The sequence below is a fragment of the Zophobas morio genome, unplaced genomic scaffold (genome assembly GCF_036711695.1).
Source record: "Zophobas morio isolate AGI-343-1 ecotype UQ-CSIRO unplaced genomic scaffold, CSIRO_AGI_Zmor_V1 ptg000044l, whole genome shotgun sequence".
NCBI lineage: Eukaryota > Metazoa > Arthropoda > Insecta > Coleoptera > Tenebrionidae > Zophobas > Zophobas morio.
Genome location: NW_026972149.1, coordinates 5976682 through 5997506, shown reverse-complemented (window position 1 = coordinate 5997506; position 20825 = coordinate 5976682). Strand labels below are relative to the sequence as shown.

Genomic DNA, 20825 nt, shown 5'->3' with positions numbered 1-20825 from the left:
ACCATTTACTACTCGAACGTGTGTAACACTTAAACACCCATAAGAATTGTTTATTACCGAATAAACTTTGCAGTGTTATAGTTTAGGAACTTTCTTTTCTATTTTACGTCGGAAAATAATATGCAAAAAACGAGATTCCGATGATGTTTACTTTCACTAAGTCGAACAGCGTTGTATTCTAAAATTGGCGAATTTGTTCTTTTCACGAACTTTCATCTAATTCAGAATTAGAAATGACTGCCTATGTAAATTTCGAGCGTTGTTATGAATCGTGTGGTCTTGCCGAGAGGCTGGAATCTCCATCGGGTTGAACAGCCAATGCTAATTTTAGAACTTTTAGTGATGTCATTTTAAAACTCTGTAAAACGCTCCACCGTATACCGTCTAGTTTTATAAGTCGGTTAATGTCGGCGTGGATCGGATTCAGCTAGCAACTTATTGTGGAAACCATCTGTATCGTACTCCGGCTCGTACTTTACAACACAATGCAACCAGTTGGTGACTGAGCGTGTTTGTGTGTGGCGTTTCGTAGTGCTCGTTGTTCAGGTGCTCAGTGCAGGTGCGATGTACGTATAAGCAAGCCATGGCTGGAACCCGCAGATGGTGCTCTTGTGAGCTTCGTCACTGAACCCTACGACATCCAACAGCAAGAAATATTAAGTCAGTACTATATGTTTGTTTACACATGTTAAAACTCGCGTGATTAACGCCTATAATTACTCTAATTAACGTTAAAAAAAAATGAATATCACTCGACGCGAACAGCACACAAACCCTAATCGCATGCATCGTTCGTATTCTTCAAGTTTGGCTTATTTTAAGGTTATGTAAAGCAATGCGGCACGTCGGAACTCGTTTCTCTGTCTTGCTCTTGACATTTTCACATTTTTTAGAACGAAAATAAAAAGACATACGGTCAGAAATAGATCAAACTACTTTAGTTTACTTTAAGAGCTGACGTTTTCCGTCATTGAATATTTGAATCTCGCGTGGCGGTTAAACGCCGGTTGATTTCGCCCACATGGTAATACTTAGGGGGTGCGCATACTTCCTGTCCGTCAGAACGCATCATGTTTAGGATTTTCCCGTTAGTGTGTGGTTTTATCGCCACAGTATACAAATACTTACTCATTGTGTATATATTTTATCAAGATAGTCGAGATGTAGCGACTGTATTAATATAAATCAAGTAGGCACAGTCTCTATTTTCTTATCGCAGAGATAAATCGCGGAAAGCACCGTTCATACGTGTGCGAGAGAGACAGCACTAGTGTTTTTTAGTAAATATGATTTTCGAATTTTGTAAAGTATGTCTCCGACGTCTCAGATTATCGCGATGTGATAGCTTTGTGATTCGCGATGAGGTAGCCGAGTTTGTTCTTCAATCATTCCACCTAGAGTGGCATATTTATGAATATTTCAATAAAAATGTTAATTGTTTGTGAAAGTACAAGCAATTGTTCGAAATGAACATGTTATTTTGTTCAATTTCAAGCCTAGGGAAAGTACCTAACATCAACATAGCAAATTTTAATAGTTTTCTTAAAAGTGCGGCTCAAACATCTGCCACCGTTCAATTACACTATTAACATCAGCGTTTGTTTTTTTTTTTGTGATGATTTTTTTAGATGCTCAGTGTGGGCCGCCCTCATTCGTCTATTATAAAAATACCTCGTAACGCGATATGTAATGATCTAATAATGAATAACAAAGGACCGAGATTTCTAATAAGCTTTCTCGAATCACAAGGGATCTGAATCGAAAAAGTTACCCATTATACATGAGCGGAGAAATCATATTCTGTCATTCACGATGTAAAAACGTGAAGAAAATGCAGTCTCATCGTGGAACAGATTTTTATTTTTCTGTTTTATTACCTCTTTCTTGTTTTGACAAGCTCGCGCGTTGTTTCTCGTTCTTCGAAAAAATACCTCCATTACGGTCTAAAACGATCTCGTTTTGTAATTAATTTGCGGAGACGCAACGGACTTTCATAAACTCAACCGAAGAAACAGTCAAGTTGATGATTGAAGAGTAGCGTATTCTTTAGCAATTTACCTCCAGGAACTATCATTATTTCTTCTCACCGAACAAGGTTGTTATTAATGCACGAATTAATCATAGTTTCGCTATTTTTATTTCTCTATTATTTCGTTAACGCCCTCTCGGGGCGAACTTAATGGAGCGATCCGAGTCGCGTTTTTTCGTCATTTTCATTTGAACTTTTCTCGCAGGAAAAGGCTAATAAATAACTCGCCGTCTTCCTTGTTGAGTGTGCTAAATAAAGATGTACAGTTGGTGCTTTGTAAGAAAATGAAAAATTTCTGAGTAATAATATGTGAATCCCGTGGGGAGTTATAATTATTTCGTTGGTGCAGCTGTCAAGCAAATAATCCAGTTATGAGTTTCATGTTCACACAATTTGTTGTTTTTTACGAAATGTAAATGGTGGCTGCGGGTGCGAGAGAGATAGCATGATGAATTTTAGTGTACGGTCGATTTTATTGTCGCGGTCAACCATTGTTCTCTGTTAATTTAGTAATAACTTTTCTTATCTCACACTGCGGTAATAAAATTGGAAAATAACACCCGACTTTCATCGATATTTTGGACTAAATGTGTGTTTGTGAATTGTTCGTTAACACTTGTTCTCGTTTTGTTCATCAACGATCTCATTATTAATTCGTTTCACATTTCTTCTGCCGCACTAGTGACTCATTTAACAATGAGGTTTAATGAATGCCCTTGTGTAAGATCTATTTTAATTAAAGCAGCGTGAAAGTTGTAGAATATGAAATATTACATGGCGATTTTTTAACATCGGGTAAGTCAAGTTGTGTAGGTGCTATAAAATATTTCTCGATTTATTTATTCAAAATAGCTTCAAGGTTGAACCAATTAGAGTTGTCGTGCATCATAGTCATTTCACATCATTCGCACAAAGTTGAATTCGTGGGTAATTAACCCAAGGAGATGACATCACCACGATTATAGAGTCCTAGGTTGTATTTTTACCCACACAATCTTCTCTAGCATAAACATTTCTAGTGTTTATTTTGGGTGTTTTTTACACCGCGAATATATGTATACTGTTTGTGTTATGAGTGTTATTACCATTCCGGTGGCATCTGCCGCTTCGAAAAGTAATATTAATTTTTCGAAGACGGAACATTGACTCAAACGGATGTCCTGTATGATATATCGAGTTGTTCAAGATGCGGGCTATATCTCAAACATCTCAATTAGAACTAATGCACTTTGTAATACCGTAGTAACCGTAGTGGCTTAAAAACCACTTATCCTTCGAAAACGACGTGTGTGTCGTATACAATCGTAAAAATCCACTAAACCAACCCATTACTTGTCTTAATAAAAATTGTCAAAATAGCGAATTAGTAAAAGTAGATTGTTACTAAACGCTTTATTAGGCTTGTGTAACGGAATTAATTTAATTGTTTCGTTTCTTTTCGCAAGTATTTATTCTTCATCACGTTTTTGCCGTAGCGTTTAAGAGTAAAAGCTCTCTTTCGACATTCTTAGGCGTCTAGCTCCAGTTAAAAAGTTACAAGTCACACCCTATTTATTCACACGCAGCTAATACAAATCGCGACGTGCTAGAGAAAAATCGAATCTTCTTTCTATTGATCGATTTTCGTCTATTTTATTCAGTGTTCTAATGTGATCTGTTTTTTGTTTCAGGTAAGTGAAACGTGAGTCGTCGCTTGATCACAACCGGCAAGTTAATAGTTTTCGTGCACTAAATTACTTAATTAGTGATAGTTTCGTATTTTTGAGTTGGAATCGAATGGCGTTATCTGGGTTTGTGATGAATTGAACGTTAGTCGGACGTTATCTGGGGAATAGATTAAGAGATGTGACCATGTAAAGGGCATCAGCCTGGTCTCTATTTTTGTAATTTATTAAGGCGAGGAATAATTCTTACTTAAAATCGCCCACGATGTCCATCCGAGTGGGCGGCATAAACAGCCCGAGTAAATCGCTTATGTATATTGAAGCATCTAGATAAAAATCGAACGTTACGACATCACTGCTTTCATCCGATCGCTAACTTAATGATGATAATAACCCTAATTGTAAGAAGTGTCTTCAAGAAACAAATGATGGTAATAACCCTAATAGGCTAGGGTTAGAACTATAATCAGTATTTAATAAAGTGCCTTGCGTTGTATCCGGTAAGACCGTTAACTATGTTCAACTGCCATGATTTCCTACAAGACTAAATACTTTGGCCAAACGTCCGATAATTGAGTCGATCATTACGACAAATAAGGCACATAACTGAAGTTGCACTTTTCAGAACGCTCGCCATACTAATGGGAAATTCGATAGAGTGCATCAGACGCAATTCTATTTCAGTTAGCCTAGTTCTAGTTGTCAGATGGCAAATATAAAGTATTCAGGTTGATCTTAAAATAAATTCTGGAAATATAACGTCCGATAGCAACAAATGAAGAACGAGTCCACGAAATGCATAGAAAACCGGCTAACCCTCTTATGCACACACGTGTGCATCGGTTACGCGTAACCCTAGAATGGAACGCGTTATAGAATTCCCGGTAATTATGATCGTAATTGCTTTGTTTAAACGAGTCCGAAGATAAATACATGTTCGGGGTTTGAAAAAATTATTGTGAAGCAACTAACACGAAAGTATAATTACTATATGAAAACACCCTGTAATTATGATAGATAAGCGCCCACAGCACGCTCGCTATTCACCATTTGGAATATTAGAGTAAATCAACTCGTACACAAATTAATATAGAGAAGTATTCTTGCCTCTGAGGTACGTTTTTTGGAGCACGAACTGTAATTACGTCACTCGGTGTAATTAACCAGCCTTTGTCTTTTTAACTACACTGTTTACTAGAAAATCGTACATTTCCCATGCACTTACTCCTAGTCTAATTATGGCGTTAGGGTTTCCTTCAGACTCCACTTAATTTGTTTCCTTCTTCATTTGATGGGAGACTACGCGATATTTCCTTAATTATCGCCACGATTATAAATGTGGTGGAATTGAGAAACTTGCATGTAGAGGAGATCCACTTTCGAAGTAATTAGCGCAATTTTTAACTAAAACATTAAATTACGTGCAAGCTAAACACGTAGCGAATTTAGACACTTTTTAGCTGCTTTCTTTAATTAAAATTGTAAAAGTAGATTTGCGATGACATCTCGTGAGAGTCATCGCAAATATTAGACCACTCTATATAGTTCGACAATTTTGAAAAGAACTACAGAGCTTGTATTTTAAAATTTAAATATCGTCGCACTGTGGGTGTATATTTATTACCTCTCACATGATTGATTATTCCAGTCCACCATTTGTGTCCGCTACATATTTGGTTCGTTTTACGTAACCTAGATTTTTTGTCGAACCAGGCCTGTAATTTTAAGTAATTATTGTGATTTTATGTTTCGCACATTTTGTTTTTTTGTAAATTATTTAAAAGCGTATATTGATTACGACTGGAAGAAAATTATTCAAGTTTACTGCCACTTTCTCAAATTAGATACAATTAACATGTTGCAGGTGTTAATTAACCACGAAGTGCCACAAAAGTTATTTGTTTTTTGATCGAATGAGATAAGTGTTAAGTAATTAATAAACAGATAAGTATTGTCATGTTGATGTAAGAAAGTAAAAAATAAATAATAGTAATTTCGCTAAGACGTCGTAAATGTTGTGTCTGCGACATGACGTATCCAGAAACCGCTAACCCATTTAGGGTTATTTTTGTTGACGTATCCTTGTCGCAAAAATTCGTTCGAACGATGGTGAATTACGAGTTCTTGAGATATAGGTGATCGTTTATGGCAAGGTTAAGTACATAGTTAAGTATTGTAGCTAAATTATTGTTCACGTTTTTTGATTACTCTCAACGTCGTAATGTTTAAAACACTCATTACGACGAAATTACGCTCCACGAAAATGCAAATTTTCCAAGATTTATGGATGTCGATACCGGTCTGTCTGCCAAACGAGGGACCTGTGTAATTACACCTTTACGAACACCGCTTTTAATCGTGCCTATTAGTTTTTGAGATGCAACTCTGTCGCAAGCTTTTGTCGCAAAATCATTGATAATGCTTTTGTTTAGATTAAAGATTCCGTGTTTTTCTTTTTCGTTTTAGAAACCGTGGCAGGTTCGTTTCCACCGTGATCGAACCAACGTTCTCGGTTTACTATTTCGGATTTCCGGCATATAATCACCGAATCAAATATGCGATCGGATAGTAAAAGTGAAGAAAGTAAAATGGAATTTGGTTTTCCGGAAGTTTACAGGAATTTTTACTCGAGCGCGAGGTGGATTCAGTTTGACGAATGACTAATTTGTGTTTTCGACATTTCGCGGCGTTTCGTCTTTCTGAAACTACTGGACTGGTTGTTCTCAAATTTTATATGCGTGATAGGAATACATATCGTGTGGATGATAAAACGGTAACAAAATTTGTCTAATAATCCCTTACAATTTTATTTAGTAAACGCCGTTTCAATTTTATAATTTGTGCTTTATTATTATTATTACAATCTTTATTGTTTAAACTTTGTCTTTTAGTCACATAATATGTAGCCTGATTCATAGACCTGTTTGCATTTCAAATCTTTTTTTACGAAATAGAAACCTAGAAATGTATAACGAAATTCGTGAGCATAAAAGAGAGAACGCACTGTGACATTTTAGTACATGTTTTTCGCGGACACAATCAACCATTGTTCTGTGTTGATTTAGAATCTGCGTAACGGATTTTCCTGAAATTTTGTAAGACATTGGCATTGCTTTAATTGTTACAGACCATCAACTAAATTTATTACAAAAAATTGGTCGAAAGTTGTTTCGGCAAAACTCGCTCCTGAAATCCAATGATATATATTTTTTTTTTGAGTCACCCTGTATACGCAAATCCAAAAAATATTAATGGAATGATAAATCACAAGGACAGAGTCATCATATTTTGTACATTTTAGATAGGATTTGTTCAACAAAATTTTGGGGTGACGTCATCAATTTTTTAGGGGGGATGGGCAAATACATTTTGACCAAAAATTTACCATGCTTATGATAACTTTAAAACATTTCCAAGATTTTAAAGCATTCGGTTTAGCAGATTCAAAATTAAATTTGCAAAATGTTGTTTTATAATTTTGATTTTTTCTTCAAAAATCTGGACGTTTCGGGTAAAAACTCGATTCGGAATCATAAACTACATGTGTAGGACTATGTTATTTTATACAATTTAAAACCCATTTACTATGTACAATTCTGAAGTGACGTCATCGCATCAGTGGTGGGGATGATTAGACAAATTTTGGTTAGCGTTTTACCATCTACATGATATTCCTAATATAAATACAAAATTTCACAACATTCGCTCAAGTACTTTCGGAGATTATCTGTCTAATAAAAATCCGGGACGGCAGACAGACGGACAGATGGACAGACGAACAGACAGACAGACAGACGGAAACGGGAGACCTATTTCTTTGTCCTGTAGGGGTCATGAAAAGTCGAGAAAACGTAAAAGTAGTGTCGGCTGACGGACTCGATTACAATACTTCCTTCTACTGTATGTTTGAAACTACTGGACCGAATGTTGTCAAATTTTAGATGTATGATATGAATGTTGTGTAAATGGTAAAACGTTAACCAAAATTTGTTTAATCTTCTCTGTTAACAATTTGCTGACGTCTTCTCCAATTTTACGTTAGTAAATGTGCTTTAGGTTTTATGAAGTAACTTACTCTCGTCGAGGTTTTTGGGGAAAAAATCGAAATTTTATGACAGTGTTTGACAATTTAACTTTGGATTTAAAACCTAAACACGGATATTCGGGTATAAATATTGTGGTACTTGGTTGCAGTGTGGCTTCGCGGAAGTAATTTCACCACATAACACACGATTTATTTGAAGTACGCTTACATCATTGACGGTAGTAATAGTTTTCAAAGGCAGAAAGACAAAACCATCTGTGGTCAATTGTTGCCTTCATCAACATATAATTTTACCTCAATAAAGATATTAGTGAATCGAGTATGAAAGTAATACATTCATTAAGATGCAAACACGTGCAGGAAACAGGTAGTATCGTGTGTACTAACTAGTGTCTGACAACAAGTCCTCGCATAGAACGTATTTAGTAATGAATATTAAATCAGTAGGTGTTTGTTTCGTCGAAGTTTAAATAAGGTTACTCGACGCTTCCACTTTTTGGTACTACCTTTGAAAGAGTAGCTTTTTGTACGAATCGAAAAGAAGCAGGTAACGGGAGCCCGAAGAGTACCTTGAAATTGTCGAAAGCAAAAATTCTCCATTTCTAACGGTTTTCGATCAATTACGTGCCTTGTCTAAACATGGATTCACCGGCACGTACCACCTTCGAGGAGTCTTGGTTTGTTCAGAAATAAATTCGGCGAAATTTGAATCGCACTAATTTCGTCGATACACACATCGATCTAACGATGGCCAAGAAGCACAACGTGCAGTTTTCAAAACCGGTTCCGATGGCCAAAAGTTTTGTTTTAAGCCGGCTGTGCCGAAAAAAGAACGATTTCGGAGCACCAACTGGTAACAATACGATTGTTCATTGTGAAGTAAGGTACCTAATTAAGTGGTGATGGTACTGATCGGGAACAATAAAGCGAATTCTCGATTTTCATGTAAACTTCAACTGCTTTCACTAATTATTTGCTCCTATTGTTAAATATCCTGTGTGAATCAGCTAAATTGTATGTACGCTGACCCGTTCGACCACTAGTACCGAAGTTTACACAACCACTGTAAGGGAAAAGCGCCGCGAAGAATCGCTGGAAAACGGTTGAACGTTTCTCCTGTCATATAAATCAACATAATGTAGGCAGTACTCTTGTCAACCGTAACAACGTACTTGTGAGAACTGAACATTTTTCTTCGAGCTTTTAAAAAATTAAGCATGTAAATAATAAGCGTGTTTTATGGCTAACTGTTCGAGACATAAATTTCGGTAACAACTCAATCCGGCGCGGTTGTCATTGAAGAAATCGTCTGCACTTTTCCGGGTCCATGTGGAGAAATTCGGTTAAGGTCTCATGTGTGTGATTAAATTTGTTCCGCTCTAATTCCGCTCTAAAAGAAGCGTTGAGCTGTTGGCCTAAAATTAAATAATGGCCCTTAACCAATGCGTAATGTACTAGACAAAAGCAGGTGTCGGCGATTCGCTATAAAAATGGCAGCTAATTAATTCTTTTGTATCGTCACAATCTGAAATTTTTTCCAACTACTTCTATGCGGTTTTGTTACCGAAATAATTTGATGGCCTCAACCGACAGAAAACATGTGGTAACTGTAGTATTAATTTCGGCCAAACAATGTAATTGAAGGTGGAACAAATTAGAGAAAAGCGATGATCATGATCGTAGGCTTTGCGTCGTTTAACAATTGCCGAAACGACAGATGGATCAAATTATTTTGATTTTTTCGAAAGTCGGCGTTCCTGGAAGGCGGTATTATACAAAATCGTGGATGGAATTATCGCCGATTTTCGGTATTATACAAATTGGTGTAATAAATCACTACCGACGTTGATTTATTTGACAACTTGGGGTTTAAACTATTAACGATTATTTTAGTAAATAATGAGCGACGAACGTGAGTAATTATCACATTGTGTTTGTAAAGGTGATCATAGGAATTTGCAATTTTCAAATATGAAGCTTCATAATTTACCTAACGCATTCTTAAACAATCCTCTTTAATTAATACCTTGAAAAGATACAAATTGTTGACTTTCTAACACTCCTTAACAACGTCAAAGGTTAATTCGTGGATCTTTGCGTCTAGAAAAGTCCGAGTACCTAAATTAAGCCAGTTTTTATATAAAGCAATTAGAAAATCTGGCGGTAGTAATAAATAACGTTTATTAATTGCCTAACATTCCACTTGCGATTGCATTTTGACGTGTGTGGGATATTCGTTTTAGCACTGTTTTTATCTAAATCTCGCAAATTTAGACATTCTTGTAATTAGCGTCTTGCAAAGTTATCTCGTCTTGTGCAATTAATGCATTTTAAATTACGTAATTCGACTCTCTGGGAACAAAAAGAATGAATAGTGTGATATTACAATAGTGCAATGATTGTCTGTCAATAGAAAGTACTAGAATGTAACAATTGAATTGGTACTATTTTATAATTGCAGAAATAACTCCGGTTTTTCTTTGGCGTGCTTTGTTTTGTTTCAGTTAAATTCTTACTTAAGTCAAAAAAGAGATGTGACAAACAAAAATATGAACAAATTCGAAAATTTGAACTCTTTTTTTTTTAATAGTAACATGTTGCGCAACTTTACTTCCCGTCCCTAAATGGATGTCCATACTAAAAAATCAAGGTGGATGCATAACCCACAGATATAAAAGTATGTTACTTTATAAAATTTAAGTAGCGTTTATTATGCAAACTTGTGAGGTGACGCCATCAAATTGTACCACAACTCTTACAGTGGACTAAAAATTAACAAAAAAATGTTGACGGCAATTCTATAATTTGTCTTAATTTGCTTACTAACCTTAATCACAGTGATTGCTGCATCCTGTCTAAAAAATTATGACGTCATTCTAAAAATGATTTAATTATAAAACTATTTTAGCTGTAGTTTCGATCATTGAATGACCATATCAAAAAACATCAATTGTAGTATTACTTGTATGTAGGAATTTGTGCGTTTTTATTTTACCGTTAGTGTTTTTTCCGAGAATTTGTTTCCAATTTTTTCCGCGATATTTCTATGCCGGTTTTAGAAATCACCACATTATTGAAGATTGACAGACGAAAATAAAATTTCACATTTTCATTGTTCGCCTATTCATGATTTTCAACAAGCACGCAATCTAATTTTTTAGCGCACTCCATTCAATCGCATTTCTTCGTAGGTTTTTCCTTAGTATCTTGACATTCGACAGAAAAAGTACAGAGCCAATAAATTCTTGATTTAATTTCTTGACACACTTTGAATACGTAACGTACCGTGAAATAAAATGCCACATTTATCAGATTTACGTATCGAAACGCTGTGTCCATAAAGGTAAATTGAAATGCTTCTCTCTCGAAAGGAAATGATATTTTTCGTAAAATTAATCAAAGTGATATTTTTGACGTTTGTTTGAAATTTCTCACAGCTCCATTGTTCTTGTTTTATGGTTTCGTGATGTAATTTCAATAATTATGCTAGATTTTGTGATAGGTGATAATTCAACGACCGTATTGTTATTCGTTACTGTCGGTTATGCGGCCTTGAACATGTCGGTGGTACAGGTGTTGTTAATTTGCATCACCCAAATTCAACCGGGAACCCAGATTTTTCCAGCTCTCTATCATCATCGATTTTTTTTATTTTCTAATAAATAGCTAGATCGCGAGTAGCGGGAATTTTATTACCGCGAGATCTAATGACATGATTGCTCGCTTCTCATTGATGATGAATTTTTCAACCTAATAATTTATCTGCTAGCGTTAATCTGGTGTACGGAGTAGTTAATTCCCGATTATAAAGCGATTTACCAAATATCAGATATCTGCTATAACCACCGTCACGACTTTTTTATTACAGTTGTGTAATATTTACTTCTCGTTTGCGTAGTACGGTAAAAATGCGAAAATTTCGCGAACCTCTCACTATGATCTCATCTGCGCAGGAGCGACTTTTCGGTTCCTACTTAGCGCATTTTTTGAATACGACAATCATCGAAACTTCCTCGTAACTGTTACTCGTGGTATTTTATTTGGAAGGCGGTACCAAGGTGTTGTCCGTACTACTTTTAGTAATAGAATGAGCACGTTTGAAATTTAATTAGTAATGTTCGGTAGGTTATAAAGTGGCGATTCCGCATACAACATAAGAGAACTATCAATAGACGAGAGCTCTCTATAATTAAGAGAAAAAATTAAAGGTTAGGTTATGAAGTGATCAAAGCGTTTGTGTTACGCGTGCGTGTATCACTTTTTTGGGTAATTAAATACAAAAACGAAGGAAAATTAATTACGTGATGCTTGCGCGCTGACTTCATTTAGTTAATTTTAACGGTTTAAAGCGAACTGGCATGTCTTAGTTCTTAGTGGGTTAATATTAATCAGTAAGTTTACGGCTTTTAAGTTTTTTGTTGTTCTTCGGTCGGTTCTCCGAGTAATTTGATTTGTCGAAATTAAAATCAATTTGGTTGTAGATGAAGCGATTAGAGTCAACATAATAGTTAAGTCACATCGACTCCAGTCGTTATTAATGAATGAAGAGTGAGTGGCCATCTGGAAAAATACCGAACGTTTGCATTTTAATGCACATCGTGTGTCATTTATGAAAATAAAAATCACGAAAACATATCGGAAAAACGACTATGTAATTTGAATAATTTCTCCATTACTACCATGCATCTAATTATTTATTGAACTTAATCCGTCGTAATTTAATTAATACTGAATTAAGTAGATTTTAATGATATCTGTGTTAATAAAGATATCTATGTCTCGTTCGTACACAGACAAAAAAGGACCAAGATAAGAGCTTTTAACTTAATAGCTCAATGTTTATCTGGGTGTGAATGCTGGAACAGTTACACCAATATTGTTTCAAAGTTGAGATAAAGTGTCGTAACAAAAACTACAACCAGAAGGCTTTTATTAATTTTACTCTCCGAAGCAAACACAGTCGCTTTGTTACATTTGAAAGCTATCGTTCTAGCGAATAAAAACTCAACTTGATGTTAAACTCAATCAACTATATCCACGCTGGTGGATTTTTTCCAAAATTTATAGCTTTCTAGTTGCTTTCAATAGCTATAAACTTGTAATTGTCGGTTGGATGCAGTATCGGCACGATCTCATCAAGGGAACATACTCGAATGCATTAAGGCAATCAAATCAACGTAACCCTTAAATTTACAGGGTGTGTCGTTGCCGCCAAGATATTAAAATCTAAAAGCAATCTCCAACAATGGAAGTTTAATTCAACCGAAACACACCTAAAAACGCCCAACATTAAAGATGGAACGATTTACCTAACAATAACGCGAGGCGCTAAACATCACTTATTGAGGATAATTCCGAGAATCGTATACAAATAAGGATGCTTAAAATCACGCTGAAGTCTTAAGACAAAGGATTTATTAGCGACTGCATAAAGGACACCCACGAGGTTCTGTCTGGCACGAGATCTCTTTTACATCGTTCGTTAGATCTCGAAACAAGTGGTAAACAAAAATTGGGTGTTGTTAATATTAATGGCTTGCTTTACTATCTTTGAACTGTAAGTAGTAGCTTACAAGTTTACTATCACACGTTATATGTTGGCTGTTATTCAAGTTTCAAACCCTAGTTTAATTTAAACACGTAATTAACATTAGCGTGTTTGAATAGTGTGAATCACAAAGTAGTTGAAATTTCTGACTTGATTCTAAAAGAATCACACTAAATTTAATGTTTTGCTAGCGTAATTTTTGTCAATGCTCGAACAACCTCTTGATAAAGATCCTCATCAATTCACTCACTGTATTACATTCACGAAAATTACAACATTAATAGCAAATAAACCGACTGAATGCCGAGATAAGATTATTTCATAACGTTGAAAGTTAATTACACTCCTACATACAAGTTAATGTTTTATCGACACGACCTTTAGAGACACCTTTGTTAAATTCATTATGCAGTAGCACAAATCCGGCCTAGTTTAGCGTTTGACGACCACGAAGCTTCGATCTGGTTTCTGAAACCGTCAATATGTTCAATATTGAGTGAATCCAAAAAAGCGCTGGCCTAAATACCACTTAATGTTCCTGAAATTCTAGCAGTGTGTTTTATTAATGTTAATATGATGTCAAAATTAATATATTTGGCCTCACTCAAAATTGATGATGTCATGTCGAAATTTTATTAAAAACCTGCCTCTTTACTAGAAGTAATAATTTACTCCTACGTTTATTTTAACGTACAGTTGTCCAAGAAAATATACACATTTTTTTTGGAAGAACTATGTAATGGACTTTTTAATTTTTACTTTCCGAGCGTAAGCTAAAGTAGGATCCATCGGGCGACTGGTTACTTTCATCTTTTCTTGACGTTTTATGACTCCTGGACCTGGACCCTTGCAATTTGCGCCTTCGCTGGTGTTATTTATGCCGCTTCTTAACCCGTACTTTCTTTATTTTATTTTATAGAGGTTATCATCAAAAATAAAATTTGCAAACTTAATTTTATAATTTTTGGAAGAAATTGTGTTTTTACTTCCCGAGGGTAAGCTAAGGAAGTGGAGTAATCGAGTCTCCCGTTTCTGTCTGTCTGTCTGTCTGTATCCATTTTTATTAGACACGTAATCTCCGAAACTAATGGACCGATTATTGTCAAATTTTGTATGTTTGTTAGAAATATCATGTAAGCCAAAATTTGGCTAATCATCCCCACCAAAAATTTGATGACGTCATCTCAATGAACCGTACTTTAAAATGAGTTGAATGTTATACAAAAATACTCCCACACACTTGTAGTATACGAATTCGCTTTCAATTTTTTCGCTTAACGTTTTTTGGCAAAAACAATGCACGGTATACGTTATGCTTGTTTTTTTTTATATACATATAGAGTTTTCTTTCAACAAGATAGTTAAACATGTTGTCAGTTTCTTGTCGGGAAAAGAAGACTTCGCATATTAAGAAAAATGGAGAAAATATAAGCCCCGCCCACCCACCCGTTCTCAATTGTGATGAATATTTTATTCATCATGAGCTGAAGGGCGAAGTTTAGTTTGCAACATCCTCATTTCTGTACAGTAAATTGCCATATGAAATATGTTTTTAAAAGGGTAGAATTTTTTAGAGAAATATTAATGTAAAAACAAAAACATTTTTCATATGATAATTTCTTGTCGAAAACTGAGGATTCTGCAATTACACTCCGCCCTTCGGTCTGATTAGGAGTGAAAAACTTATCACAATTGAGGTCGGGGCGGGTGGGTGGGGATAATTTTTTTTTTAATATACATATAGTTTTCTTTCAACAACAGGAAAGTTAAACATCTTGTTAGGTTCTTGTTTTGAAAAGAAGACTTCGTATATTAAGAAAAAATGGACAAAATATAAGCACCGCCCACCCACCCCTTCTCAATTGTGATGAATGTTTTATTCATCGTGAGCTAAAGGGCGAAGTTTAGTTTGCAACATCCTGATTTCTCTACAAGAAATTGCCATATGAAATGTGTTTTTAAAAGGGTAGAATTTCTTAGAGAAATATTGATGTAAAAACATATTTCATATGATAATTTCGTGTAGACAAATGAGGATTTTGCAGTTAAATTCCGCCCTTCCGTCTGATTAGGAATGAAAAGCTCGTCACAATTGAAATCGGGCGGGCGGGTGGGGCTTCATATATATTTATATTTTTTTAATATACATATAGTTTTCTTTCAACAACAGGATAGTTAAATACGTTGCCAGTTTCTTGTTGGGAAAAGAAGACTTCGTATATTAAGAAAAAATGGACAAAATATAAGGCCCGCCCACCCACCCGTTCTCAATTGTGATGAATGTTTTATTCATCATGAGCTGAAGGGCGAAGTGGTTTGCAACATCCTGATTTCTGTACAATAAATTGCTATGTGAAAATGTTTTTAAAGGGGTAGAATTTTTTAGAGAAATATTGATGTAAAAACATTTTTCATATGATAATTTCTTGTAGAGAAATTAATATTTTGCAAATTTTTTTTTTTAATACATATATATATATATAGAGTTTTCTTTCAACAACAGGATAATAATAAATAATAAGAAAAAACAGACCAAATATAAGCCCCGCCCACCCACCCCTTCTCAATTGTGATGAATGCTTTATTCGTCGTGAACGAAAGGGCGGAGTTTAGTTGCAAAATCCTCATTTCTCTACAAGAAATTACCATATGAAATCTTTAGAGAAATAATGATGTTACAATTAAACTCCGCCCTTCGGTTTGATTAGGAATGAAAATCTCATTCCAATTGAGATCGGGGGCGGGTGGGTGGGGCTTAATCTTTGTTTTTTTTTTCCTTTATATACCTAGTTTTCTTTCAACAATTTTTTCTGAAAAATCTAAAAATTGAAACTTTAAATCGAAAAACTGCAAAATCTAAAAATTTAATGAGTTGCACATAGGAAAATTGAAGAAAGATAAAGAAAATTTGAAAAAATGGAAACCGAAAAATTGTTAAAATTGGAATTGAAGAAAAAAATTATATTCGGAACATCGAAAAATTGTAAAAATAAAGAAAATAAAAAACTGAAACGAAAAATTGCACATGGAATAATTAAAAATTGAAAACTTGAGAAACCCAAATTGAAAAATTTAAACTTGAAGACCAGAAATAAACAATTTTTTATTAATCAAATTAAGAACCTCATTTTCTAGAAAATCTGAGAATACCCATGCCTTTATTTAATTATAATTAAATAAGAATAAGAATAATCATATGCAAAACATTTTGTTCCATTGTGGCTTAATTAATAATTTTAGTCTTCTGTTTTGAAGAGACAACGCTTTCAAATTAAACAAATTTCTACGTGACATTCTTTCGATGTATAAACATAAACAATCGAAGTTAAGCATGCATGATAATAAGGCGCTTTTTTTCGTTCTATTTTGCAATTTGTAAATCAATTTTAAAATTTTGTTGCACAATTTTGATTTTTTTTTTTTTTTTTCAAAAAACCAACATGTATATGTATGAGACATATTTTTTGAATTTTTATTTCCCGAGTTTAAGCCAAGAAAATACGTATCGGGCTGTCGTATTTTCTAAATGTGTCTGTCTGTCTGTTTTTGATTACTTTTTTACCACCGGGCCGATTGTTGTCAAATTTTATTCGTGTGTTATGAATATCGTGTAGATGGTAAAACGCTAACCATCTAACTTCTGCACTTGTGGTTGATGAATCCGTGTTGAGTTTTGAAGAAATTTAGAATTGTATTATGGCTTAATTTTGCAGACGTTTTAAAGTTATCGTAAATATGGTAAATTTTTAATCAAAATATCCTCAAAAAAATCTCAAAATTTTGGCAAATAAATCCTATTTAAAATGTACAAAACATATGACAGATGGAAGCCGAGGACCTGCTTTTTCCTACGCATGACTGTAACTCCTGCACCGCGGGGGCGTAAATTTTAAGGAGACACGAAAAAATGTACTCTCAAGGCTTAACTTCGCCTGTTTGTTGAAAGAATTATGACATTTACTATAAAGTACGTAACAAAATTTCTAAATAAACTGGAATAGAAAATGTTTTACAATACAGCAAACTGGGATATGCAAATTTTGCTTTCGTAGGAAGCATTTTTAACGAACACGAATTAATCACTTCAAAAATGTGCCAAATATGTAGTTTAGTGGACCAAAACCAAAAAATTGTATGCAGGTGTTTTTGAATGAATCAGACGGTCATACGGAAAAGCTAAGGCGTCTCTTAATTACACCCAAAAAACCTACAGGGTTACTCGAATCGCCTCAGATTTAATTTTGAATCAATGAGTCATTATGACAGAACAACTTGGCAGCCAAGTAAGACTATTACAACACGCCATTAATCAAAATTGAACAGCCTTGGCAATAATTGCATGTTATGGTTATATAATTTGCACTAAAATTAATTTTAACGTTTCTCTGTATCAGAGCCGCGACACTTGCATTAGAACGATAGACGGGATAATTTCGCTTCCATCGACTTTTCAAATTTCCGACATTTTGTGGGTTTCCTGATACGTTTTATTTCGTTGTTTGACACCCCATATCGAGCTACCGTAACATATCACTTCTCAAAACAACCCCGATGTTAGGGGGGTGTTTCTTGCTAACATCAACTTCCGACGTTTGCAAGACGTGGTGTGCCCTCCTGTTTAAATAAATGAATAAAATCGTGATTTATCATGATAGTGAAAGATAACGCGTCGTCATCCATCATAGCTGGGTTGTCATTCCTTTCATTAATTGGCTGCAATAATTTCTGATTATATTTAATTGGAAATGTAGACGGTGAGATTGTAATCTGTAATCACTAATACAACATTTGGTGATAAATTAGCGCTCTAATGGGTAACTTCCGACCTTGATGGACGTGAGCCGTCATCGTTTGGTTTCAAATTTTTTTTCAGTGGTAAAAGTGTGGCCTTTTTTTGTTTATTTTTTATAACGGAGTCAAAATTCTTTTCAAAAAAAGTTTGTCATCGCTGCCTCCACGAAACCCTGAAGACTTGAAACCTGATCAAAAAAATCACAAACCAGTTCTACTGAAGAAACTGCTTTTTAGCCAGTGATAAGAAAATCAATTAGAGGAAACTGCTCGTTTTTACGAAATTAATAAATTAATGAAAATGAAAGCGCCTGAAGCTTTGTATTTTTCATTTCTGACGTATTTCGAGTCATAGAACGTCCTTCACGTGCTAACACCTGAATACAGAATGATTTCATAAACCGAAATAAGTCTTCTCTCAAAAGAAAGAGTATTGGACGACGGCGGAATTTAGATGAGCTGTTATTGTAGAAAACCGGTCAAAATTAACCAGATTTTTTATTGTAAAACCGTTTTTGGGGCGTAACCAGCGGATACGTCGTAGACTTGTTTGCCTAAAACAAATAATGACTTTTCTGTGTTCGGGCGATAAGAGATCGTCAAAATTTACGCCGTTATAAAGAAAACAGAGCTGGGTAAACACTATTTGGTGGGGGATCGATGTTGGTGTTAATTTGTTTTTTACAGCGCGAGATTTTTGACATTTATGAGTACTAGCGGGATTAAGAGCCGCATTAAAGTATCACAGTAATATAGAACAAATCCACTATTTTTAGAAAAATCGGGGACAAAATGGTTAGTATCATACGATATTCGCAAAGCTAGTACGTAGTACCGTAAAGCAAACATTTTTGACTTTTTATTATTTTGATGTATGTAATAATAATTTTAATGTGTTTGTGGCGGTCGCCAAACACTGAACAAGGAGGTATTTTGTCACGGGTTGACTTTTGAAACCCACTTTTATGGTCGCAAAAAATATATTAGTATCTCACATTTGAATTATAATTTTTATCTGTGTATTTCTTTTGTCGAACAAGGTAAAAGTGCAAGTTCGTGAGAAAATATGTAACCTTCTCATGAATCCGTTATGACAACATCTATTAAGTGCGACAAAGATAGAACTATCATCTTTTAGCATAATCAACGTTTGTTTAAACTTCGAGTATTAATCCACCAAGTGTGTGTGTTTTCGAATAGTGGTTAGTCATGATGAGAACAGAATTCGAAAGGATGTCTGCAAGCATATGCTAATAACATGTTTCTTAAAATTACGTTTGATTGCTACCGAGTTTTATTCTGAAAACGTAAATTCGTACATTGTGGTAACATCTGTCACACTATAATTTCGTACCCAGCGAACATCTGTTCGAAATAATATCGCGTTCGATACGTTTCTTTCAAATCGTGAAATTCGTGGAAAAGTGCTATCAGCGTCCCACAAACATTTCCTGTTCTATCTATAATCGTTATCATAAACATCTTTTCTTGTCTGAAGCGGTATCAGATATGACGTTTGATTGAAAGAACGTGCAACAGTGCATTGTTCGATGATTCGAAGAAAAAGTAAATTTCAGTGATGGTCGCATTTCAAAAATCGGTCTTAAATATTCCTCTCACTAGTTTTTATGCGTTTCGATTGGAATGATCGTAATTGCTGGGTTTTAAAATACCACAAAAATTGATTGAAAAGTAATTACGACGGGGCATTAACCTTTGAACGATTCAATGTTTTATTATTCTTTCACGTAACATCGGGGCTGGCTTTGTATTTTTGGGGTGATGAAATATTTTTCTCCGTCGTAAATATAAATGGATCAGTTACCTAATTGATTGTTTGTAAAAGACCAGTTGAGAAAATATTGTTTGTACGCGCAAGAAAAATCGGTTTTTTGGACTCGGAGCATGCGCGGTATCGAGTTTTGCTGATTTACGAGATTTACAGGTTATAAATCGAGGCGCGAATCCTTATAGCTAAACGCGACCTATATTAATAATAAATACGCGTCCTTCAGTCGTAAGTTTTCCGGTTGAGTCGTTTAAAAATTTTGTAATCTCGAAGAGAGAATCGCTTCCTAATTAATCCAGAGAAACTCGCGGTAGTTGAGCCTAAGATGGTAGTTAAACTTGTATTAAAATAGACATTGATGGCAAGCAAGAAACGTTTCTAATATATTATTTAAATCACAATCGTTGCCTGCAATGTTATAATTTACTAATAAGTGGAAGAAAGTAATAAGTCGTACGTTATTCACAACAAACCATTACCTCGTCGGTGCCGGTCACGATTTTAATAAATCCGCAAAAAGGTATATTTAGTGTTTAATTTCTCGAGAGGATTTATGTCAGTGTCGACCTTGCCGCCATTGAAAGTTTATTTTTGCTATTCGTTACAGGTGCTGCACCGGGATATTGAAAATCACGGTAAAATTGTGAGTTCAGTGGTAAAGTTGTGCAAGAGACCCGATGCAAGTTGCAACACTGTCAACGTCCGGCGAATTGCGAATGGCCTCGAAAGGCGTTGGCATCTCCTCTTCTTGAGATCTTTGGAATGGCAGTGCTACCTGGAATCCTTATCTAAGAAAGAAAATAGCAGGGTAGGTAGAAACTAGATAACGTAATCGTGGCGAGCGCAGCGAGCCACCTCGCTTTTATCAAACAAAATTCGAAAAAGTCACAATGATCGATCGTTTGTTTTGTCCTGGAACTGCAATCGCTTCGATTTACTATTTTCATTGCGACATTTAC

General features: G+C 35.0%; 1 protein-coding gene across 1 annotated transcript in view; it reads left to right on the top strand.

Annotated features, from left to right (window-relative positions):
- Positions 1-20825, top strand: part of LOC135141807 (klarsicht protein) — a 102282-nt gene that overhangs the window by 40734 nt on the left and 40723 nt on the right. The window contains exon 7 of the mRNA XM_064073268.1: positions 20474-20674. Within this exon, the coding sequence (XP_063929338.1) occupies positions 20474-20674 (201 nt within the window). The remainder of the gene's footprint in view (positions 1-20473; positions 20675-20825) is intronic.